The following is a 25,365-nucleotide window of genomic DNA, read 5'->3' on the forward strand; positions in this document are numbered from 1 at the left end:
GCCTAGTGGGAAGTTCTTAGGTCACTGATTAATGGCATACCCTTAGAATTAGAACAAATTGAAAAATTAATAAAAAAAAAAGAAAAGAACTGTGGGACCCTACCTGTTGTTTTCCCTCTCTCCCCACTCCCTCCTAGCTTGAGATGTGAGCATGCACTCTAAGAAGCATTCCTTTTATGCTGTGCCATCTTCACCAGACGTTCAAACCAATAGAGACACTGCATCTGGGATTGAACCTTCAGAACCATAAACTTCTCTTTACTTCATAATTATCTTATGTCAGGTATTTCATTATAGTGAAGGAAAGCTGACTAATACATTGGGCATCATGTATTATATCATGTATATACTTTATCTGGCAACTTCACCATTGATTACCTCCACACCTAGAGCTAGAGTGATATTTCTGAAGCAAAATCTAATCATGTTGCCCTCCATTAATGGTTCAATGGTTCAATGGTTATCCATTGCTTATAGAAAAAAGACAAAAATTTTTAACATAGCCCATGAGACCTTGTAGAAGTCCTCATATTTACCTTATCTCACAGTCCTTTGCTCCCTGCTCCTTCCTAGCCACTGGCCATCTTTTTTGAGTTCTTCCCACATACTGAGCCCTCTAAATGTTGCATCTCCTCCTCCCCCTTCTTAAACTCTGAGACATTGGAGGTCTCACTTAAATATCACTTCCTGTGGAAAGTCTTTCCTGGTCTCCAGACAAGATCAAATCCTACCTTCAGAGTATTTCATGGGTCCAAGTTCCTCTCCTTCATAGCACTTAACACAGTTTTAATTTTATATTTACTTGAGAGATTATTTGATTAATTTCTGGCTGCCTCCCCCATTTAACCATAATCTCCATGAGGGTAGGACACTATCCAAAATGTTCCCTATCTTTGAATGAATGATAAATCTCTAGAGAAACAGCATTAACAGCAGTGACCATCACTGGAGAAGTCCAGGTTAAAGTCTGAGCAGTCACAAGATGATTTGCCTTGGTAGAAACTAACCCAGCTAGGAAATAAGGCCAAAACCTTAAAGCCTCTAGCTGGCCAAAATGCTTCCCTTCCTGTCCCCACCAGGTGCAAAGGCACTCAGGAGCCCAGCACAGCAGGGGCCAGAAATGCCTGTGTTTAGTTGGTGTAGATTTATGACCCAGAAATTGTCTCAGGGCTGTGTTCTGGCAGAAGGTTAGCTGGGACTTCCGAGCAGTTCCTGAGCCTCAACTTGGCAATGGACCTCTTACGACTTACTCAGAGAAATGAACTAAAGGCAGTGGCTCCTGTGCTATGTCTTTAGTGGGACCAGGAATGAAATCTGACCAAATTTTTACTATTTCTTGATGGGGGAATGCTCCAAATCACTGAAGGTAATATTATCATCTGCCTTCAGGAAAATGTCAAGGGTGTGAAAGTCCTGGATCCCACCAGATACCTCATGGTAACAGCTACTTTATAACCCCAAACAAGATCCTACACAAAGAATTCCACCAGACTTAGGGTAGAAAGAAGTTTCTAAGACTTCAAGACCTCTATATGGAATGGAGTCAGACACATACCCACAATGAAGTACATGCAGGTGTCGTGTCCCCATATGCAATATCATGAACACTAACTAGGTTTAGAGGGCAAGGAACCTGATTCTTACCTCCATACCTTTGTATGTGTTGCTCCTATTCCTGAAACTTCTTTACTTTTTTTAAAAACCTGGATAACTCCTACCTCTCCTTTATCACAAATGTTCAACTACTTTTCCCAGGAAATCTTCCTTGCCAACTCACTTCCTGTTGTGCTTCCTTGGTACCCAGTGAATATATACCTGCATCATAAAATTTAGCAAGGTTTACTCTTCTTGGTTTACTTCTCTGTCTTTAATTTAGTTTATTGGCCTATCTCCCCCAAAAAACAGTGGACTTCTAGAGAACAGGGACCGCTCCCTATGTGCCTGGCACACAGTAAGAACACAGTAATGCATTCTAACTGAATGACCTGGATCTTGGTTCTTAACACTAAATAGCTGTGTGAATTAGGGCAAGGCACTCTCCCCTCCACCTTTGTTTCTTCAACTTTAAGAAGAGAACTGGGAAACTTCTACTCTCTAGCCTGACAGAGTAACAGGCCAGATCAGACTTACCCTCTCACTTCATCAAAAAAACAAAAACAAAAACAAACAAACAAACAAACAAAAAAAAAACACCCAGACAAAACACACAAGATGATGGTTTTCAAAATTCTGAACATGACCCAATGAAGGGCAATGATACCTGAGGGACCAGAAACAGATAGGGTGAACCCTGTGATTGTTCCATGTTCCTGCCTTGGGAGAGGAAGAGCAAACAGGTAGAGCCCAGCAAATTCCCTGGGTTGAGGAGACAGAGCAATATATCTGGGGAGACCAAGGAGACTAAAAATTCATAGAACAGAGTAACTAAAAGAAGAGAGGGGCCAAGAGAACCCCAGAATCTACAAAAGGTCCCCGTTGAGTATTCAGTGGCATAGGTGTGAAGAAATTACCCCAGAAGGGAGAAAGAAGAATCTAGAAGGACTGGGAACCCCATCAAACCCAGCAGCCCATTCTCTCCTTCTGCCTCCTGCAAGGGACCTGGAAAGGTACCCCAATTTCCATTATTATTATTAATACAATCAGCAGCGGCATAGTTATTACTGTTATTCTTGGACATCAGAGAATTATGAACATCCTCAGAAATGGCAAGACACATGTTAGCCAGATAGGAAAATTCCGTAACTCATGGGACATTGGGTGAACTCAGGTTTACTTAGTAGTAGCAGCTAATTAACCTTAGACTGAGCATTGTTCCAGACCCACTTAACAAATCATAAAAGGGAAAACGGGACTAAATGGCTAAAGTACTGGCAAGTCTAACATTCTATAACTTCAAATATTTAATGAAAAATAAACATTTATTCGTAGAACAAACCTTTCCAAGTGCCTCTTGAAAGTCAGGTCTTTAGCCTGGGGGTTCATTGTGCCAAGTGCTGGAAAAGCACAAGAATGACAATGGCCCCTGCCACTTGCAGGATGCTTTGAATTGTGTCCAGTATCTCCATGGGCAGTATTTCATTGGGGACCCTGAAAACTCTGCAAGGTGGACATGCCAGGCATTGTGAGCTCTGCTAGCTTATAGATGAGAGAACTAAGGCTCTGGTAGGGAATTGCCAGAGTCAGTGGTAAAATCAAACTTGGAACCTAGGCTTCCCAGTTCTTCCATCCAGGGCTCTTTCCTTGGACATAATGCCCTTTGATCCTTGGCAGGGCTCCACCCCCTGCTCTCTAGAAGGAAGCTCCTCCTTCAGCCCCCACCAAACCCAGCAGCCCACGCTCTTCTTCTGCCTCCTGCAAGGGACCTGGAAAGGCACCCCAATCTCCATTATTATTATTAATACAATCAGCAGTGGCATAGTTATTACTGTTATTCTTGGACATCAGAGAATTATGAACATCCTCAGAAATGGCAAGACACATGTTAGCCAGCTGTTCCCCATTATGCCCTCCCTGGGTACATGATACGCCTTTCATGTGCTTAAAATCATAAATAATTTTTAAAGTATGTTGCTCTTATTTTTTATTCCCGGGCTTAAATGTGGTTCTCATAAAAGCTCACTTTGGCCTCACTGTCATAGTCTGAGGGGTTTACTGAAATTTCTCTTTATTTTCTTCCTTCTTTCTTCCTCCTGTCTCCCTCAACCTCTCCCCTCCAGAGGGGCAGAGCAGTGTGGTCTGAGGACTGATTTGTTTCCTCTCTGCATTAAAATCATGTGCTTTTCTGTTATGCAGAGAGCCAAGACTACAATGATGTCTATCTTGGATGATGTATATAAGACACTATTCCCATTTTATAGCTAAGGAAACTGAGGCACCATTGAAAGTTTTATTAACATGCCCAATGGTGTACAAACATTAAGAAAGCCAGGATCCCAAAGATCAGGGAAAAGGTATAACAATGTAAGATGTAAACAATATAATTTTGATGGCCCACAAGTCACTAATATCCATAGTAGCCTATGAACCGCTCCCTGCAGGAAGACTGCAGACGAAGGCTAAATATGGAGTGTGTGCATGAGTTGGGAACATGGATGTCAACAGAAATACAGATTAGTTGCCTCTTTTATTTATTTGTGCTTTCCTCTGCTCCCACTTCAGTCCCTGAATCTTTGAGGTTCAACTTATTGTTTATGACATCTCACTCATCTTGGAAGTTAGTGTTGATCTGAAAATTATCTCATGCCCTTCTGCTCCCTTTCAAAATGTTCAGTCACACAGAGATGTTGGGCAGTATGGAAAGTGTCCCAGAAGGCACTAGGTGGACAAAGACAGAAGGTTCTGTAGATACAGAAGTGAGGAGCATGAGGAGCCAAAGATAGAGCAGAACTCATCCACTGTTCTCATTCCCACTTGGTGACTGTGAGATATACATGCAGGCACTGACCCAGGACGTGAGGAGTTCATGCCACTGAACATCTGTGCTCGCTCACTGCCCATAAGCACATTTACCCATGTGAGTGGGTGTTAAGTCATTCACCAGTCAAAATGGAAACAGCAGCAGGAGCTGCTATGAGCAGCTGCAACCTGTAGCCAAAAGGGGGACTTTCTATGGACACAGCAAGGAAAGAGGCCTGCCACTCCCTTCATCCCCACCTGTGCCTACAGGTAACTGTCCTGTCAGCACCAAACTGAATGTGGACAGTGGTATATTTACAAAATGCACATTCTCTGTTGTCTGATTCTGTATATGTTCATGGTTTTTATTTCTGTTGTCAACATGTCCTCTGCACATGAATGAATGTTTGCTGACTTTTAAATTTTGGGATAAAATCCAAACTTTTAAAATTACATGGCTGACAAGGCCTCTTAGGAGTCATGCCTCCTGCCTTTCTCCTCAATTTCAACCCCTCCACCTACAACCTGTGCTGCACCCACACTGGCTCCCCTCAGTTCCTCACACAGGCCAGGGTTTTTAGACCTGTAGGTCTAAGGACATGTCCTTCCCTCTTCTGGGATGGTTCTCACCTACCCTTCCCACCTTCCAAACTCCCACCCAGCTCTCAGGTCTCAGCTCAGATAGTGCCTCCACCCATGCCCATCCTGAGTTTCCTCTAATTGAATCTCATCATTTGCCGCTCTTATTTTCCCTCGATGCCTCCCAATTCAGACTAGCCATGTAATTACTGAAACTTCACCATACCAAAGTCATGTGAAACCAGGGCATAGAAAGTTTTAAATGTTTAATGAAAAAGAAACATTCATTCATGGCACAAACCTTTCCAAGCACCTCCCAGAAGTCAGATCCTAAGCCTTGGTAGAAATTAGTGGTTATCACTGTATCACCAGTCATCAGCAAAGCATCTGGTACAAAATGGTACTAATAAATTTCACTGAATGAACAGACAATGGGTGGATGGATGCATGGACAGATGGATAAATAGGGAGATCAATCAATCAATGGATCAATGGATGAACGGATGAATGATGGGTGGATGGGTGGAAAATATAACTGTTCAAAGGGCTAGGTCTTCTTATACTCAACCTAGCCATATCCCAAGTATAACTAGACTCCTCTTAAATATTTTTTGGCAACTGAGGAGGCTACTGAGAACCCAGATCAAGAATGGCTACAAATAGTATGTGTAGTACCAGGTGCATGCGTGGACAGAGCCTCAGAAGTCATCTCAGCACCACTCTGGCAAGCTGCCCCAGTGGGTGAAATCTGGTATGTGCTACTCGTTTGTTGACTCATTGTCAACGATGGACTTGGTTGACAGGAAGCACTGTTCTAGGTGCTGCACATACAGCACAGCATAATCCCTGCCCTCATGTTCCCAATGCATTGGGAGTGCAGACAGTGAACAGAAACAAGGACATGACTCAGTATTAGGCAGTGCTAAATGTCAGAATAAATAAGTAAGAGGAAGGAGAGTGGAAGGGGTGTGGCTATTTTACACACAGGATGGTCAGGAGAGGCCTGTCCAAGGGAAGGGACATTTGAAGAGACCCCAGTGATGTGATGAAGCAAGTGCTGAGAGTATCAGAACAAGGTCTTACAGAGAGAAGGAAAGGCCAGCCGAAAGGCCCTAAGGAAACATGCTTGGCAGCTGGAAGCACAACAGATTCTGTGGTTCTGTGGTTGGAGCAGAACAAGCAGGTGGGAGGAGCAGTGGGAAATTAATTTCTGCTTTCAAGACAGCAGATACAGAATCCATTCAGAGATCCTGACAGAAATCTTGTCATTCTTCACCTCCCTCCAACCAGTAGCCCTTTGATGACCATGGCAGGAGTCTAACATCAGGCTACACCTTTCCCCTGCTGTGAGTTGGAGTCTCCCATTCCCAGGGCTGGTATATGTGTAACAGCCTCCTGGGGGTGGGGACGCAGGTGGGGGAGTGTTACTGATATGTAACAGTTGCTGAGTTCTAAGGTGCAAATATTCCCACCATAGCCAATCCCAATGGTTTAATAACCAGTTTTCAAAATTCCTGAAAATGTATCAAGTCTCAGGTGATGTTGTGAGCAAGGGTATCACTAGGCATGCTGTTATGAGGTAAAAACTCTGTACATGAGCTCAAGTACAGGAAGCTGTCCCTACCTGTTTCTCTTCCTCTCCTCTATGCCAGCTCCTTCTCACCCATCCACAGGAGCTGCCATGGTCAAGCTGAGCCCTTATTCCCATATCACCTATTAGGGGTGCAGGGTGACTGCATTCCTAGTGACTCAGGACAATCTTGGTTTACTATTGCTGTGCTACATGATTATTATTAACAATTCCTTCAGTCTCAAAACTTTCCCAGTTTGGATGATAGATTCAATGGTCAGTCTACCCACACTCTCCACTCAGCCTGACCAGCCCTGGGTCCAGGGACCAAGCCCCAGCCATTCCCAATTGGCATATGCTCTCCAATTCAGACAGACAAGATTTGAAGGCTTTAACAAAGAAAACTGCCACTACGATCTTAATTTTTTTTTCCATTGTGAGTCTAAACACAACAAAGTTAAAATTAATTTCCTATGACATTTTCATATTTTTAACTTCATTGTTCTTGAACCCTGGGTTAGGCTTGTCCATTCCAAGTCCTGCACATGTCTGAACATGGTTTTGTGCCATCTTGGTTTTGTCCCTGGAACCACCACACTTAGGTACCATCCATTTTTTTCCTCTCTGATTTTTGAAGATGAGAAGCAGTACTGAAAACAAAAGAATAAAAAGTCAAAGCATTCTGCACTCTTTCTACCCTATTTAAATAGTAATCAAAGAGCATGCACCAAAAAGCCCATAAAGATATGAAATATAAACCCTACCCTCTCGGCTGCGCCTCTATTAAAAACAAATGTTTGAGAACAGGCAATGACAGCAAGAGGAAGGCCCCACCTATAGCCAGCCAGCCCTATGTAAACAGCTACAGTTCTGGTTCGTCTAAAAATTATTGATGAAAATAATAAAAAGAATATGTCCAGAGAAGTATCTTGAAGGCTAAGTAGATGGTGATCCTCCTCCCTGTGACCAAAAAGCTACACATTCTCTGCCTTAATAAAACTCACAGTTTCTCCTGATCTTTATTTCCCAGATTTACACAAGTATCACAATAGTTCCAAGGAGTAATTAGCTCGTCACCTGGCAAATGTTGGGCAGGGTGAGAAGGGAGTGGGAGTGACTACTTGTTGGATTTCATGTGGACTACAGTCATGAATTAAAGCATCCATTATTATGCTAAGGGACTCTGCTGAGAATCATGACCAAAAGAAGGTCCTGGGGCTGGGGAAATAAGAATTATTTGGCACCATGGGGCCAATCTAGTATTTATTAAGCAACTATTATTTATAGAACACCATGCTTGAGTTGCATGGAACACCATTGTAGAGTTGCAGGGAACACCTAAGAAATATAAAATAAAGCTTCCACTCCCAGAGGACTTATGGTACAGTTGAAGGCACGAGGGTAAGGCATCCAAAGCAGTTAAAGATATGAGTAAGACAAATATCAATTGTACATTGATTAAGAGCCCAAAAAAGGTGAGATCAGTTCAAGCTGAAGAAATAAAAGAGGGCCAATGAGAGGGTCAATGTGATCTTGGATGCAAAGGATGAGCAGTATTTGTTTATTCAAGGAGAAATAGAGAGATCATTCTAAAACCAGGGACAAATATTTAAAGCATCTGGGAGGGCTCCATCCCATAGAGAAAATAGGAAAGTACTCTGCTTTGGACAAGAGTCTATATCAGGGAGCACAACGTAGGCTCCACAGAGAGATATGGTTTGGGAGAGAGCAGTCCAGCATAGGTAGAACTCAGAGAAAACCCAATGGTGTTACCAGTTCAGGGATGCTGAGCAGCAGCAAATGCAAAATGGTCGGCTACAGGCTAAGGGTACTACCTCACTTATGGCTTAGTTAAACATGTGGCAGACACAGAACATCTTTACACTTAAGTACACAATCAGAGTGTGAATGATCCAAAAAGGGTCTTCTGCTAACATCAATAATGGGAGGGGGTAACAAATTCACAAATTGTCATTTGGTTTATATGTGAGCGATGGCATTTTTAAACTTTGATAGGGAAATGAGGGTTCAACCCCTTTACTTTACAGATAAAAAAAGCTATAATCCAGGAATGGTAAGAAATTCAGTGAGCTAACTCAGCAACAAAAAGTAGAAACTTAAATGTGTAGCCTCTCCCAGCCTAGGATTATTTAATCTAGGGCAGAATTCCCTGGAGCATATTCTGCCTAATATTACATATTAATAACATTTGATATTAATAGGTATTCAACAGGAAAAGGACTGAAAAATATCAGACCATTTTCTTACTGTAGGACTTCTCAGAACTTCTAATTGTTCAGGTCAAATGTAATAATTAATGATTCTTGGGTTTGTTCTTGGTAAAAACAAAGACTATTGTTCTATAGAATACCCTTTCTATAGAATATCCTCTTTTTTTTTGCACTTCTTTTTTTTATTAAAAATCATAAATTTACATAGGGCAATGTTGTTTGATTCATTCTGTTATTTTTTCCCTTTCCCCCCCCACCCCTCCCACCCCTCTTTTTCCTCTATACAGTCCTTCCTTCCTCCATTCTTACCACCCTCCTTATCCCTAACCCTAAACCTAACCCTAACCCTAATGCTAATCCCTCCTACCCCCCATTATATGTCCTCATCCACTTATCAGCGAGATCATTCGTCCTTTAGTTTTTTGAGATTGGCTTATCTCACTTAGCATGATATTCTCCAATTTCATCCATTTGCCTGCAAATGCCATAATTTTATCATTCTTCATGGCAGAGTAATATTCCATTGTATATATATATGCCACAGTTTCTTTATCCATTCATCAACTGAAGGGCATCTAGGTTGGTTCCACAATCTGGCTATGGTGAATTGAGCAGCTATGAACACTGATGTGGCTGTATCTCTGTAGTATGCTGATTTTAAGTCCTTTGGGTATAGGCCAAGGAGTGGGATAGCAAAACCACATCACTTAATAGCTCAAGTCCAATTGTAAAATTTTAGTAAAGTGACAGAGCACAATCATGGCTGTGGAGTCATACAGACATGGTTTTGATTCCCTGAATCTAACTTCCTTCAAGCTGTGTGACGTGAGGTTAAGTTTCTTAACCTCCCTGAGCCTCAGTTTTCTCATCTATAAAATGAGACTAAAATTAGAGCCCACCTCTTATTGTTTTGAAGATAAAAACAAAATAATGTACATAAGGCTCTAATCAATTGACCCAGTACAGGGGAAGAATTAATATATGTTAAATTCAACTAATTATCTATATATGAACCTATTACCACAAATCTTTAAATTTTAAGATACTTACTTTTGGTTGACATTGTTAAGAGTGATGTTATGAACCTTTCTCCTCAAAGTCAAAAGTGAAAATTGTAAATTGTTTGCAGACACTTCTTACAAACACAGTTTTTACTTAATCAAACCATGAAATGTCTTTGAAAATAGAGGTATCAGTGGGAAAATACTTGTTGAATTGAATAAGCAGCTCTTCCTGACATTTGTCATGCTGGATCTCCTTCCACCATCCATGCTGTGGTTAGCCTCTCCCAGACCCTCCTGCCTCATTCAAACAGGAATGGAATGTGGAGAAGTACTCATGAAGACCAAGGTCATGCAGGAAGATCCATGCACAAAGATTTCTCCTGACAACCCCAAACCCAAAGGCAATAGTGGAAAGAACTACTCCAACTCATCTCAGAAGGTGAAAACTGGATTTCTGGAATGCGGAGCAAGTCAATGAGATCCAGGTCTTAAAGTGCCTGCTTATTATTTGCAGTCCAAAGAAAAGGTGTAGCCATTTCCTAGAGCTGCCATAATAAATTATCACAAGCTGAGTGGCTTGAAATAACAGAAATTTATTCTCCTATAGTGATGAAAGCCACAAGTCTAAAATCATGGTGACAGTGGGGTTGTATCCCCTATGAAGGTTCTAGAGGAAAATTCTTTTCTGCCTCCTCCAACCTCTGGTGGCCCTGGACATCCCTGATTTTGCTTTGCCTCACACCAACCTCTGCCTCCTTCATATAGCCTTCTCCTTGTGTCTCCAATCACTTTCTGTCTTTCTCTCATAAGCACACCAGACACTGGATATAGGGTCTATTCTAAATCCAGGATGATATCTTCAGCTATATATCTTCAAAGACCCTTTTTCCAAATGAGATCACATTTCCAAAGTTAGGACCTGAACATGTCTTTCTGATTACCACTATCCATTCCATTATGAAGAGGGTCAACTTTAAAAGTACACGTCTTTATGAGGATTCATTTTTGTGCCAATCACATTGAGCCATGGGGCACCTAGCTATTTAGTCAAATGTTATTTTGGGCATATCTATGAGAGAGTCTAAGGATGAGATTAACTTTTAAATCAGTAGACTGAGAAAGCAGATAGCCCTCACTACTGTGGTGGGCTTTGTTCAACAACAAAAAAAAGAGGAGCCCATGAGTATGAGGGAGTTCTTCTACCTGAGTGCCTTAAGATGGGATAGCAATCTTTTTCTGTCTTCAGACTTGAATGGGAACATCAGTTCTTGGGTCTTGAGACTGCTGACTTTCAGACAGGAACTTATACCATCAGCTCTCCTGATCCTCAGGCCTTTGGACTTGGACTAGAGCCATATCACTGGCTCACTTGGGTCTCCAGCTTGCAGATAACAGATCTTAGAATTTCTCACCCTCCAGATCACATGAGCCAATTCCTTATAATCTTATTTCTCTCTCTCTCTCTCTCTCTCTCTCTCTCTCTCTCTCTCTCTCTCTCTCTCTCTCTCTCTCTCTCTCTGTCCTGCTGAGAAGCAAGAGATGCTGTGGCCTTGGCCATGCAGAGGCCCTGAGGAGGAGTGGGTACCATGAACCAGCGAATGGCTTTCCTGCAAGACTTTTGTAAAACCACAGCTACCAAACCATAATCCCTAGAAAGGCAGGAACAGGTATCTGAGAATGACTTCCAGTGATATCTTAATCTTAATGGAATTAAGATCTTCCTTTTAAGAAAACACTCAAGCTAATTAAAATGTCAAGTTTCTTTGCTGGAATTGTATCAGTCACTGTGGAAACATGGGTTTTCTTATACTGAATAGAAATCCTTAATGACAATTATATGTGTTTTCCACTAATGAAAAAGGAGACAATAAATTATTCTTTAATAAATGCAATTTAGTAGATACAGATATCTCAAAATATGGGTTCCACAGGGGAATCTAAAGTACCAGTTGCATTTCTGCTCTAATCTCTGAATCAAGTAAGCTCGTCAGAAATTTGCATACATTACTTTGCAGTACAGTACCCTACCCCAAACTATAGCTTAAGATTGCATCCTCAGTTTTTATCCAGATTTAGTTTAGAAATGGACATATGAAGAACATTCCATAACCTTATAGGAACACATTGCTAAAAATATTGTCCCTTACATGAAAAATACACTTAAGCAACAGGAAAATGTTTGCCTCCTCTGACAAATGAGGTACTTATTTTTATAGATGATGTAAGCCATAGTCTTTTCTGCTTTGACTACCAGAATAAAATTTTGTCCCATGTGCATCAATCACACTTACTTTTAAATTTCTTTGTCTTTCTTTTTTTTGCTAGGAGGCGGGGGACATGGTTAACCAGGGGTATTTAACCACTGAGCCACATCCCCAACCCTTTTTATATTTTATTTAGAGACAGGGTCTCGCGGAGTTGCTTATGACCTTGCTAATTTGCTTAGGCTGACTTTCAATTCACAATCCTCCTGCCTCAGCCTCCCAAGCCACTGGAATTACAGATGTGCACCACTGCACTGGCCTTATTTTTTATTTTCTACTCATTATTTCCCCTATCATATGATTCTCTTTCACTTGTCTTCTTTTTAAAACAATTGATTCACATTCATTTTGTTTCATTAAAACCTATTATAACCTATCTCGAGTCTGGTTTTGGGAAAAAAAGACTAAGATATGAACCAAACAAAGCCAGGTTCATGAGGGCAGGGACCATGTTAGAGCTCACACTTGCTTTCTCTCTTTTGCTATCTTTCCCTCAAAATGGGTGACTTCAAGCTCTCCTTCCTGCACAGCAGGGCCTGCTGGCTTTCCCGGGGACTGGATTGCAGACCTTACACATGAAACCATCATGTTTGGGGATGCCCCAGAGTCTCATGCTCTAAGAAACAGAAATTTCCCAGGATATAGTCTAAAGGCCATCTGTCCCTGCCTCTCCCCAGATTCCGTCTGGACTTCTGGCTACCTTATCAGAGTAAAGGGATGGGGCCTGTTTCCCCTGGTGTCGCAGATGCTGGCTGTGAAGGGAGAGAAAAGGGAAAAAGCAGGAAGGAACAGTCTGACCTGGTGCCAACAGCACTGCCCTACACACATCACTGAACAACACAGCACCAACTGTAATAATGGTGGTTATCACGTACAGCATGCCTCTATGCCAAGCCTTCTACACATGCCATCACTGATCCCTGGGACAGCTCTCCAAAATAATCATTATTCTTGTTTGGGAGATGTGCAGGACTCTGAGTCTGCATTCCTAAAGAGGTATGACCTGCTGGAAGTTGACAACATCTACATGCATGCAAAGGATACACAAGTGAAATTCTTCCAGGGTCCCAAGGATAGCGAACAAGACTGGCAAATTGAACAAAAGTGCCCATTCCAGGCATGTCATGTGTCACTTCTTCCAAATTTGGATGGATTAATATGATTTCATTGACAAGAAAGTTTCCACTAATAGCCTCCACTATCAACCCCTCATTCATTCTTAGGCTTATCTAGGAGTTTGGGGAATGTGGATATCAAGGGTGAAAAAAAAGGAGTGTTCATTCATATATGTAAACAAGTGAAAGAGAAATAAACGAAGCTGTTGACTACAATATAGGAGGGATGCAAAAGCACCTGCCCCAGTAACACCCACTTCAAACCTTCTCAGGCTGTTCAGAGTCACAAGGCCAGGCCTTCCCACCCTCTTGTGCATAGATGTTGAGTGTCCCTCAGAAAATTTGGCTCTTCCGCTGTTGTTTTTGGAAAACAAATGCTTCCTTCCAAGATTCTCCCTCCAAGTTAATTTCTGTGCTCAGGACTCTGAGTCCCTGGATGCATTACCATGGATTTGTCCAGGTCTGCAATCTCAACTTCGTGATTTCCTCCCCATCTTCTCAGTCTCTCTAGACCCTGCTGGGTTATGATCCAAACCCCCACTGGCCTAGAGGATGCATAACTGATCCCAACCCATGCCTCATTCTTCCTTCACATTCCGCCCACTACGATGCAGCTCTCTGCAAATGTGATTTATTCTCATTTTACTCACTTCCCAAACCTACTGAAAAAGTAAAATTTTTCAGGGGTCCAATGCTATCCCTCCACAGACTACCCTGTCCCTCTTGTCTTCTCCATGCCCCTCTCTCACTGCAGGTACAGAAGTTAACCCACACCACAACCCTGGGAACCATTTCAGGTTAATTTTTACAAACACATCTTACCCAGCATACCAAGCTATATCCTCCTCATCTGCTTAAAAACCCACTGTGAGGTCAAATACAAGCCACTGCATTCTATGAATACATAGAGGATCTGGGGCCATGTGGCTGAACCTGCAAAAGGATGCCAGAACAGTCCACCTGTGTCGAGTCTGAGACTCAGAAACACTGAGGAAAATCTTTTCTTCTATATCTGTAGCCTATAGGAGCAAGACAAGGCTTAGCTTCACCCTAGGCTCCCTAATCCACCAGATTGACAAGACTGAGCCTGTGCTCTGCTGATGGGCTGCTGTTGACGCAGGCTTCGATCACCACTCTGAAGTCTGGGTCTGTGCACTATTCCTGTCACCCTGTGACTATCAGCTCCCTAAGGGCCTGAGCTGTTTCCTCAGCCTCAGTGCCTCTCTAAAGACTTCACACAGCCGGGGCTCCAGCAGTGCTGGCTGCCTATTTGGTCAGGAAGGAAGTTGACTAGGGGACTAGGAATGGAGTGTACACATAAAAATGTTTGAGAAAACAGACACAATGACAAACCCCTGCATTTCAACAGCACTCATTAAGAATTGGATTCTTACAATCACCTTCTAAGAAAAATAGGGCAGGTATCATTATGCCCAAATTACAGATGAGGAAGCTGAGGTTCTGAAAGAGAAAGTGATATCTCCAAATCACACAGTCAATAAGGGCAAAACGGAGGTTAAAAGTCTGTTCTGAGGATTTGTCCAGTGCAGTTTCCATCACATTGTGTTGCCAGAATGAAAAGGCAGGAGGGAAACCCAGACATGGCTGCTTTGTAATATGTCCTGGCCTATGTCACCTCATTTACAAATTCAGATGTAGGTCTGACCTAAACTACAGATGGTAAGTTCCAAATAGGTGGTGTACAGAGGCACTGAACCTCCAAGGGCAAATAAGTCATTTATGCAAAACTATGCTCTGAAGATATGAACCTGAGAAAGGATAAAGCAGAGACAAGAGATAAGAATGACTTGAGGGCTGAGCCTAGGAATGAGGAGATGGTGGCAGAGAAATGAGAGGTGCAGAAGTCTGGTTGGGTATGCAAAGACCAGAGAGGGAGGCTAGGAGAGGAAGTTGGTAGGGAGAGAGAAAAGGAGAAGGAAAGCCTAAGAGTGAAGAAGGTTGAGGAAGAAGGCAAAGAGGAAAGGCAGGCTAAGAGTTGGGGCTGAGAGAGGGTGTGGAGAGCAGTGACTGAAATAGGGGGTCTCTGATGACTTCATAGCTGTGGTACGTCTGCTACCTGGGAATGTTTTTGTGCAAGGATATGGGATGCCCAGTTGCTATGGTGACACTCTGCCTGAAGAGGCTCTGGGAAAGAGTCTTATCAACTTGGACCTTGATCTCAGACACATAGCTCCCAGTGATAGAGGAATTCTGAGCATGCAAGACAACCACAATGTTTCACCAGCACTGCTACTCCTGAACTTGCCCACTTAACAGTAACTTTAGACAATGGGCTTCTTGAGTGTTGCACAAAGCTCCTAACATTGCACAATGCAAATGTGGAAAGGCTATATAAATGTTTCTAGTCCCATAATTTTCTTGAGCACAAAGAATAATGCTTCTATTAGTCTTTAACTTGATTACGAGACCATATATAAATAAACTCACTGGAACAGTTCTTTAGATACTGCTTCTACATCAGAGAGCAGCACTTCAGCTATTTATCTTCATATCTCTGTGTGTGTTCTTTTTCTTAACCCTCATTGCCCCTCACTGGTACCACAGGTTCAGCCATGCAGGTCACGGTAGGAGGATAGAAGATACACACTCCTATACTTCTAGGTTTCCTGCTACAAGGATCATCTTTGGAGGCAGAAATGTCATGGGATATAGAGTTTTGTTCACCTTCTTTCCAAGGATCAGACAGCAAAAATTAAAACTGAAAACATGATACAAATAGAATGAGATTAAGAGAGCATTAGCTATTGAGATAAACCCAAAAGAAAGGAGAAGACTGTATTGGAACTAGAAGGAAAAGAGAAGCAAAAGAGAAATGAAATGGTTAGCCAAGTTAGGACCCCATCAGAGGGAAGCAGAAGCCTCAAGGCTAAGATTTGGGTCACATTGCCAGGAGACTGGGAGAACACCAATGGAGGGTCATCAAAGGTCTGGAACAAAGAAGGTGCATGCATTTGAGGACAGTGGTATTAGGAATGAGAGGAAGACTAGGAGATGAGAAACCCCTTCAATTTACCTTTTATAGGCAAAATGTTTGTAGTTGATATTTATATTTTAATTTGTTCATTGTTTAATAGGCACTTGTCCACCTGTCATTGAGGTATTGCCCATCTTAATGAATCTATAAGAACAGAATCTATACCTTCTTTCTTCTCAAGCAGGGAATTCATGATGGCCCAGTCACATGCTGGTAATTAAGGAGTTATTTTTGATGGAGACAGTAGATCTGCTGGCAATGAAGATAGTATTAGCATAGACAACAATGCAAATCAAAATGGTGTTTGTTACAGTTTGGGTATGAAGTGTCCCTCAAAGACTCATGGGTTGAAGGCTTGGTTCCAAGTGCAACAATGTTCAGCAGTAGAAATTTGAGGAAGTAATTGGATCACGAGGGCTCTGATCTCATCAATGGATAAATCCATGGGAAGTTTCATAGCTGCATGGACTATTGGAAAATGGTGAAAACTGTAGGAGATGGAACCTAATTGGAAGGAGTGGGTCCTTGGAGGTTGTCCCTAGACCCTTCTTTTCTTTTTGCTTTCCAGCTGCCATGAGCTGAGCAGCTTTCCCCCACCACACCCTTCCTGAATAATGTGCTGCCTCATCTCAGGCCCAAAACAATGGAGCCAGCCAACCATGGACTGAAACCTCTGAAACCAAGAGTCAAAATAAGTCTTACCTCCTTTTAAGTTGTTTTTCTCAGGTATTTTGTCACAATAATGAAAAACTGACTAACACAGTGTTGCTGAATGTAGTGATTCTACCAATTGTGGGAATGGGGATAAGAAGGCTGGGATAATAGTGGTAGTGGAGAAGGCAATAAATGTGGGGTTCTATTAATGGTGGGAACATGAAAATCATGGTGAAGATAGTTAGTATGATGAACGGAATCCCTGCGAAACTGTTACCACTTAAGAAACAACATTACAGGAGTATGAGAGAGACAGAGATAAAGAAAAAGGGTGAGAGAACTCATCCACAGATCACTCACAGTTAACTAGAGTACCTTCTGGCCCAGGACTCTCCCTAAGAAACATCTCAGTTGGTCAAAGTCATCCACAACAATTCATTTCCCCTAAAAAGCCTAATTAAAAAAAAAAAAAAAAAAAAAAAAAAACAGTGAAATCTGCAAATACATTTCCTTTCTCTTTGGAGCTGTGTTTGCTGGATTTTGTCACACAAGGAGACATGTCATCTAGGAATTCCATGGGGAGATTTTTAAGTTATATATAGACTATTCTAACTGAAAACTATCGACAAATTATCTACACTGTATGGTTCTCAACCCAGGTGTGCAACTGAACCTCCTGTTTTTTTGTTTTTTTGTTTTTTTTTTTTTTTTTTCACAATACTGATGCCAGAACTTCATACCATACCAACTAACTGAATCAAAATCCCAGAGATGGAACACTGGTCTGAACACATTGAAAACATTTCCCAGTTCACCTTCCATTTCATGAGAAAGATAAGTGAAACACACCATTGCACAATCTTCAGTGCAAAACAGGTATCCCCACAGTAAGTTTGGTGCTATTTTTCCTGCACACTGATGACCCAGTCAGCATGGCTTGCTGTCTGCTCTCATTGCTATATTCACTCTAGAAAAATGTCTGGCATTTCTGGGACCCCAAGAAAAGCAGGAAAGGAGGTGTAACAGAAACGAAAAATGGGCCATGTTTGACGTCTCAGGAAGAACAGCCCAGACAGAGCTCTGAAATGGAAGGATCTCCCTCCTCATACTTCCCTGTCCCACCCACCTCACGGCCACATACTTAGGATCCCCAGGGAGCTTAGTGTGATTTCAATTCCACAAAACCCACATCCCACCTGGCTTGATTCCCAAACTATTTGCATCCATCCAGCCCTCAGGAAGCCCAGAACCCAAGAGAAACATTGTCATACTTTTTTGGTGGGAACTTTGATCTTCAAGAATTCTGCCTCTCTGGTCAGCACCTGCCATGGGGCGTGTATCCGGACAAAGATGGATCCCTGGCTTTTACTCTGCAAGGTACAAAGAGGGAAGAAATGAAAACACTTGTAAGGACATAGCTTAAATTCCTAGTTCCCTAACTCTAGAAACCCAAATTTGTTGTCCTTCAGTTTCTGCTTTTTGTTTCCTTTAAACTTCACTAGGAACCAGTTCCTTCCCACCCATACCCAGTTCATCTGTTTCAGAAATGTGTTCATCAAAAAAACCATAGGGTGGTATTCCAAAACTGTGGTCCCTGGAAGTTTAGAGACTTCAGAAGGAAAAAAAAAAAAGTTGAAACAATTTTGTTCACAGATTTGAAACATAAGCAATTATAATTTTCACAGAAATTGCATTACACTCTTAATAACAATTGGTCAGTTTACCACTGCTAGCACGCAGCAAGCAGCCTGCAATTTGTCTTCATCCACATGTTTTTACTGTTCTTTGTTCAAGTTTTTTTTTTGTTCTACTATTGTACTGTGTTATGGTTCCAAATCACACATGTGGTCCAGCTAAGCCTAAGAGTAGTGATGTAAATAATAATGCAAATAGTACAACTCAAAATAATATCAAAAACAAAAATCATAAGCAAGGCTTCAGTGAGAACATAGAACATGAATCTACATCCCAGAGCAAGTGATTGTGCCATATTGGTGTCATTCAAAAATGAAAAGGAACTGTGGTGGTGAGTATTAGAAAATTAGGTTTTATTAACCAAGTAATCTATTTGGCCTTGGCTGTCTATTACAAATATTTGTCAGATTACAACAGTGATTCATCCTCTTCCTCAAATGAAACCTCAATTTTTTTCCAAACACACAAGAAAAAGAAATACTGTTATTAATTTAATTAATTTTGTCACTAAAGAATAAAAAGGAAAAACAATTAGGAAAAACTGGCAAAATTCTTATTATTGGTGAGATACTTCTAAAATTATCTAACTGCAAAACTCATCACCAATATTGTGTCCAGAGAGAAAGTAGAACAGGCTGATAATTATCCCTTCATCAAATGGTGACTGGAAATTACCATAAGATCCATGCAGCATAATGAGAAGATGCTGGTATACTGGCCCATGTGGCATTTACATTAGGAAAAAACGGCTGAGGGACAGAGGGGAAATCAGGACTCAGCAAGAGTGCTACATAGAGAGAAGTGCTTCATAGCTTCTGGCTCCATTTACCCCCTGAACATCCATGCTCCAGGGAAAGGTTTTCTGAATTTTTTTTTTTAATTTTTGGTACCAGGAATTGAACCCAAGAGCATTCAAACACTGAGCCACATTCCCAACTCTTTTAATTTTTTATTTTGAGATAGGTCTCACCAGGTTGCTTACAGTCTCACTAAGTAGACAAGACTGCCTTTGAACTCTTGATCTTCCTGCCTCAGCATCCAAGCCACTGGGATTACAGGCGTGCATCACCATACCTTATATGTGTCTTATGAAGCAAGATTCACAGAGATCAATGCTGAGAAGGAACTGACTATTTACAGCAAACATAAGCAGGTGTTCCTTTTGAAAATCATTCCCTGGCTTCATTCACAGAAACCAGGTTTTGTTCAACAATAATGCCCTCTGATCTTGGTTTAGTTTTGAAAATAATGGTGGAAACCATCAACTCACAGCCTCTAACTGTGCCTTTCCAGTGTGCAGGGCAGAGAAATAGATGGTGTGTAGAAGACTGTTTTCTCCACTAAAGGACACTATGAAGCTACATATGTTTTTGAAATGAAGATAAAAAGATATTTTATGGCATTCATAATGCAAGGGAAGATTATTTCTATTATTTTTTAAGTGTCGGCCCTACGCTCAGTAATTCAAACATTAAGAACACATACCAGTACAGGAATGAAAGCTTTTGATTGATAAGGTAGAAGAATGAACTAACTAAATAAACTAAGTCACAAGACAATTGGACCATAGTGTGAAAGACTCACATAATCTACGGTTTGCAAGTACCTAAAAATAATAACAACATCCATGATGCACATTTATTGAGTGTGTATTATGTGCTTGAACTAATCTAGGTGGTTACATGCTTTAGCTCACACAATATTCACAACCGTGATGTGAGGCTAGCACCATCTCTATTTCACAGCTAAAGAAACTAAGGCAGAGAAGATTTAAATGATTTCCCAATCACTGTTATACAGGCAGTGTGATAAAAATACTTTTGAAATCCAGGAAGATTTTGCTCTGGTGGTTTTCTCCTCTCATTGGAGAGAGATATACCATGTTACTGAGAGTAGCTAAAAACCACATCCAAGGGTTGTAAAAACACAAACACTCATTTTCAGACTATTCTCAAATCACAGGTAGATAAGGAATCTGTGTGGCAGAACTAAGATTGAAGCACTCAACTTTCCAGCTCCCAAATATGGCTTTGTCCTGACAAAATACTAAAAGTGGCCTTTAGCAAGAAATTGCTCTAATTTCCACACCCATCTTTGGTTGGAATATTCAGGACTACTAGACAGAGTCAGTGATCACTTGCTGCTTTTCTAGCTATAATTTAAGCTTTTCTGATTCAGTAAAAATAAATGAAGGATAAGAAAAGAAGCCATCTACAAAGCAGGCCTGCAGTCCCAGCTCTCTATCATAGCTTCAGAATTGATGCTTTTGATGAAAGATGGCAAACAGTATCATCCCTTTCACTAAAAAGAAATCAAGACCTCATTAATTATAACATATTATGTTTTGTCTTTATTTCTTAATTGGGATGAATGCCTTTTTAACCTTATCTAGACTTGGTGGTTTGGGTGTGTACCAAGTGTCCATTAAGTGGGTGCAGATGTTCAAAATTTGAGAAAGAGTAGGGAAGCCAAGGGTCAAATTCCATGACCTTGGTGGCAGACTGCTAGCTGTCCCCTGACAGCCATCCTCATTCTTCTTTTTTCCGGTACTGGGGATTGAACCCAGAGCCTCAAACATGCTAGGCAAGTGCTCTACTACTGAGCTACACCCCCACTCCTCATTTTCTTCATTTATGACTGTGGATGACCATCTAAAATCAAAAGTACATCTCCCTTGAAGTGAGATATTTCCATAACAGTAATTCTTGGCCAACGTGATGTAGGTAAAAGTGTGAAGCAGCTTCAGGCAGCCTGCTTCAAAGACAGCAGGCAGATGCCCTTCATCTTCTTGCCTCCCCTTAATCTGCTGCCTGGAACATGAACATAAGCATCATAGACCTCGAGGTCAAACTCCAGGCTAGCAACAGCAAAGGGTCAAGAGAGAAGCTGGGTTTGGCCCCATGGAGTACTGGAGCAGTCCTGGACTGCCTCCTAGATTTTTATGGAAAGATAAAATTCTACCTCATTTAGCCATTATGATTGTAGAGGCTCTGTCCATTGTAGTCTAACCTTATCTTAATGTAAAATGGCTTCCCAATCTGGGGACATTAATTTTCTCCAACAAAGCATACTGCTTCTTCATTTTCCCCAAACAGAACTTGTTTGAAATGAAAATAAAAGCTGGAACACAGTTCTGTGGTGCTAACATCTAGTCATCGTATTCCTTTCATGTCATGCAATATTGTTACCTTCTTGTAAAATGAAAAACATGGTCTGATGTGAAATATTAGCTGATGTGAAATATTAGCTGGTGTGACTCGCTTCTCCTGAAGAACAAATAAATGCATGAAAACCCCTGAGCGGAAATATCACAAAATGCAGAAGCTCTTTTTCACTAACTCAGGGATCTAAAATTGGAGGTTAATGTGTATTTAAAAAAAAAAAAAAAAAAAAAACTGTCCTTGTTCTCTAGGCCCAGCTGATGTTCATCCTGTCACTTTGGGAATCAGATTCCTTCAGGTCAAGTAGAGGAATGGAAAGAGCTTGGAGCTGCTGATTCAAACAGATTATGATTTGTATCCTGGGTTTTACAGCTATGGGATCTTGGGCAAGTCACTTAACCAAATGAGCCTGTTTCTTTATCTCATTTTTAAGAAAAATGAGAAACACTGAAAGACTGTTGTGATTAAAGAAAAGTAGGTGAGCCGGACATGGTGCTGCACTTCTGTACTCCCCACAGCTTGGGAGGCTGAGGCAGGAAGATCCCAAGTTCAAAGCCAGCCTAAGCAACTTGGTGAGACCTTGTCTCTAAAAAACTACAAAATAGGGCTGGGGGTGTGGCTCAGTGATCAAGTGCCCCTGAGTTCAATGCCTGGTACCACCCCTGACCCCCCAAAAAAGAAAAGTAGGTGACTTCTTGCTAGCGTGCCTGGGAAGGGAATGTTCGGCACAGGACAGCTGCTATGGGATGATTACCTCTGGAAGGACTGCTTTTTGGCTGCAGGAACAGTATCTAGTTCTTCTTTTGTATTTGTCAAGCACCAAGCACAGCACTACAAATACAGGAGATCCTGGACAAAAACCAGCTCCTGTTAGATTAAAATTGTGGGTAAGTAATCCTGGTTCCTTTACTGCCTTGCCCTTTTAACCCTATCAGTAGGATTTTTAAGAGGTCCTATGTGCCGTAAAGTAATTCACAGGTTCAAAATATAGAATATATTCCAATTCACAATAGCCAAACTACAAAACCAGCCCAGGTATCCATCAATGGGTGAATAGCTAAAGAAAATGTGGTACATATACACAATGGAGGTTTATTTAGTCATAAAGAAGAATGAAATTATGTCATTTGCAGGAACAGGGATGAAACTTGAGAACATTATGTAAAGTGAAATAAGCCAAACTCAAAAAGTCTAGTGTTTTATGTTTTCTTTCATATGTTGAAACTAGAGAGGAAAAAGAAAGAAAAAAAAAGGTGAGAGGGGGACCTCGTGAAAATTGAAGGGAAGCCAGGCATGGTGGTGTGAGCAGCCTGTAATCCCAGCAGTTCGAGAGGCTGAGGCAGGAGGATCACAAGTTCATCGCCAGCTTCAGCAAAAAGTGAGGTGCTAAGCAACCCAGTGAGACCCTGTCTCTATAAAATACAAAATAGGGCTGGGGATGTGGCTCAGTGGTCAAGTGCCCCTTTTTCCCCAAAAAAAATATTGCAGGGAGATAGGGAGTACAGAAAAGGGACCAGGGGGAAGGAGGAGAGAAGGGAAAGAGGAACTACTGGGAATGATACTAGTCAAATTTTCTTGTTATACTGAATGTATGTATGAATATGTAACACTAAGTCCCACCATTATACGTAAATATAATATACCAATAAAAATATGGAAGGATAAACATCTCCAGAATTCAAGAACAAGGTCAGAAAACTCTGAAACTGGCATGGAAGTTGGCATAAAGTATAAGAGATTGGAGGATATAACCCATCCCTAAAAGAAGTTTCATAAATAAATAATGAATACTCAATATGGCTGGAGGAGCTCCCAGATCCCTTTAGGCAATTAAGATTTAAGTTTGTGCAAAATGAGCTGTAACTATACTTTGATTCTGGCCATCAGAGAAAGGAAAACCAGTATAAATATTTCTCCAGGAAAGCCTGAGCATGTCCATCTATGGCACGCAACCATTCTAGGGGCAAGAAATGTGATTTCACATGTTACGACAGAGCAAGAAATTTCTCCAGCTCAGTGGAAATGTTCTACAAAACTATGCAATGCCTTTCACTGTGATTCTATTTTCACAAAGTGCTACAAAATCTGTTTCTTTAGTCCTAGGTACCGAAGAAGAGGGTGTGAGTATTCTTATCAAGAGAAATGAACAGTCCTCAATCATAACCTGACTTTTGAATTTATTTGCCTCCTATAATTTATGTTGTCAGTTGGTTTCCTGAACCTGTTCACCACTCAGTCCATCAATAGAGAACTGGCTTCACAAAGAGACAAAATCAGGCCACCAGCTCAAACCTGAGTCCTGCCCAATCAGCCAGTGTTTTGCCTTCTCCTATCCTCCCTTTCTTCTAAAGTTGACTCAGTATCAAGTCTGATGACATGAATATTGTCTAAGGCATCGGCACCTCTCTTGGTCCTTTCCAGGTTCCAGTCACACAGCCCTCCTCCTTGGTGTCCAGCTGCTCCAGCCAACTTCCCACCTCAGTCCCCCTCATGCCCTTTCTCCTCCATTGCAAAGTTCTCCCCACCCCCAGTCCCAGCCAACTGCTATTTGGATCTCAAATTAAATATTCTTTCCTTGGGGTGGGCTTTCTGTGCCTCTGGATTATAGTTGGTCCTCTGCTCTTGCCTGCATAATTCTTTGCCCTTCTCTTCCATAGCAGTGACCCATCATTTCAATCATGTTGTCATTAGGTATTGACACCTTCCTGGCTGGACCTGATGCTCCAGGAGGATGGAGAAAATGTGTATCTTATTGATTGCTTTGTCCTCAGCAGCCACTATAGCACCTGGCAATGTAGCTAATGCTCAGTAAATATTTACTGCAACTTCAATACACCTGTTGGTTCTATTTGGATCCTGTGACCACTTTCTAAAAACTGGCAACCATAGCCCAGAAAGTAATTGGTATAATGCAGTCAACAGAATTGAATCTAATTTAGTTTTGAGGAAATAATTCAATTATTTGGCTTTTCTGAATGTTTCTCTCATGCCACTAACTGAAGTCACTCAAGTCTCCACCTGATCATGAACTTTATAAAAAGCTTAGAGGGCTTCTCCAGTTCTATAGGCAGCTCCAGGTCCTCACTGCATTTGCAGATCCCTGCTCTCTGTGCAATTGCACAAACCCATGTTGGGGCTCATGAAAGCCAACCTGGACAGAACTGAAACTGGACAGACCTGGAATCTCTCTGCCATAATTATAATCTTATAATTATAGGGGTATTATAACATTAAAGAGAAGGATACTCTGGAAAATAAAAGAGACTTCCAGTGTAAAGATTTTTGGTATCTTTACTTGTCAAGCATTAGAGTGCTATGGTGTCATTCAACATCCTCATGCTGACAGCCCAGGGCTGAGCCAGCTTATGGGCACAGAAAAATTTCATATGAGTGAACTGATTTGACCTCAGGACTCTAGAGCCAGAAAGCCCTCCAGGGACACCAACATTCCTCCAGAACAAATGAAGACCTGGAACCCCAGGTGAGTTGTCTGGTCTTGGACATATAGCTAAGCAGTAGCAGAGCCAGGAATGGCATCCAGGTTGCCTGGCACCAGGATCCATTCACAGTGCCCATAAGGAACAGGCAATCCTGCAGCGCCTTCCTTCCCAAAAGATTAGGTAACTGAGGCTGGAGAGTAGGATGAACTTCCACCCCCATCTGCCTCTCTCCAGCACTCTTGTTGCTGCTCCAGGCTCTTGG

At 41.6% G+C, this 25,365-nt stretch overlaps 1 protein-coding gene across 1 annotated transcript in view; it reads right to left on the bottom strand.

Annotated features, from left to right (window-relative positions):
* The window catches only part of ANO2 (anoctamin 2), a 335,522-nt gene that overhangs the window by 244,298 nt on the left and 65,859 nt on the right, over positions 1 to 25,365 (bottom strand). Inside the window, exon 3 of the mRNA XM_079140683.1 lies at positions 18,079 to 18,177. Within this exon, the coding sequence (XP_078996809.1) occupies positions 18,079 to 18,177 (99 nt within the window). The remainder of the gene's footprint in view (positions 1 to 18,078; positions 18,178 to 25,365) is intronic.

Source organism: Sciurus vulgaris (genome assembly GCF_902686455.1).
Source record: "Sciurus vulgaris genome assembly, chromosome: 5".
NCBI lineage: Eukaryota > Metazoa > Chordata > Mammalia > Rodentia > Sciuridae > Sciurus > Sciurus vulgaris.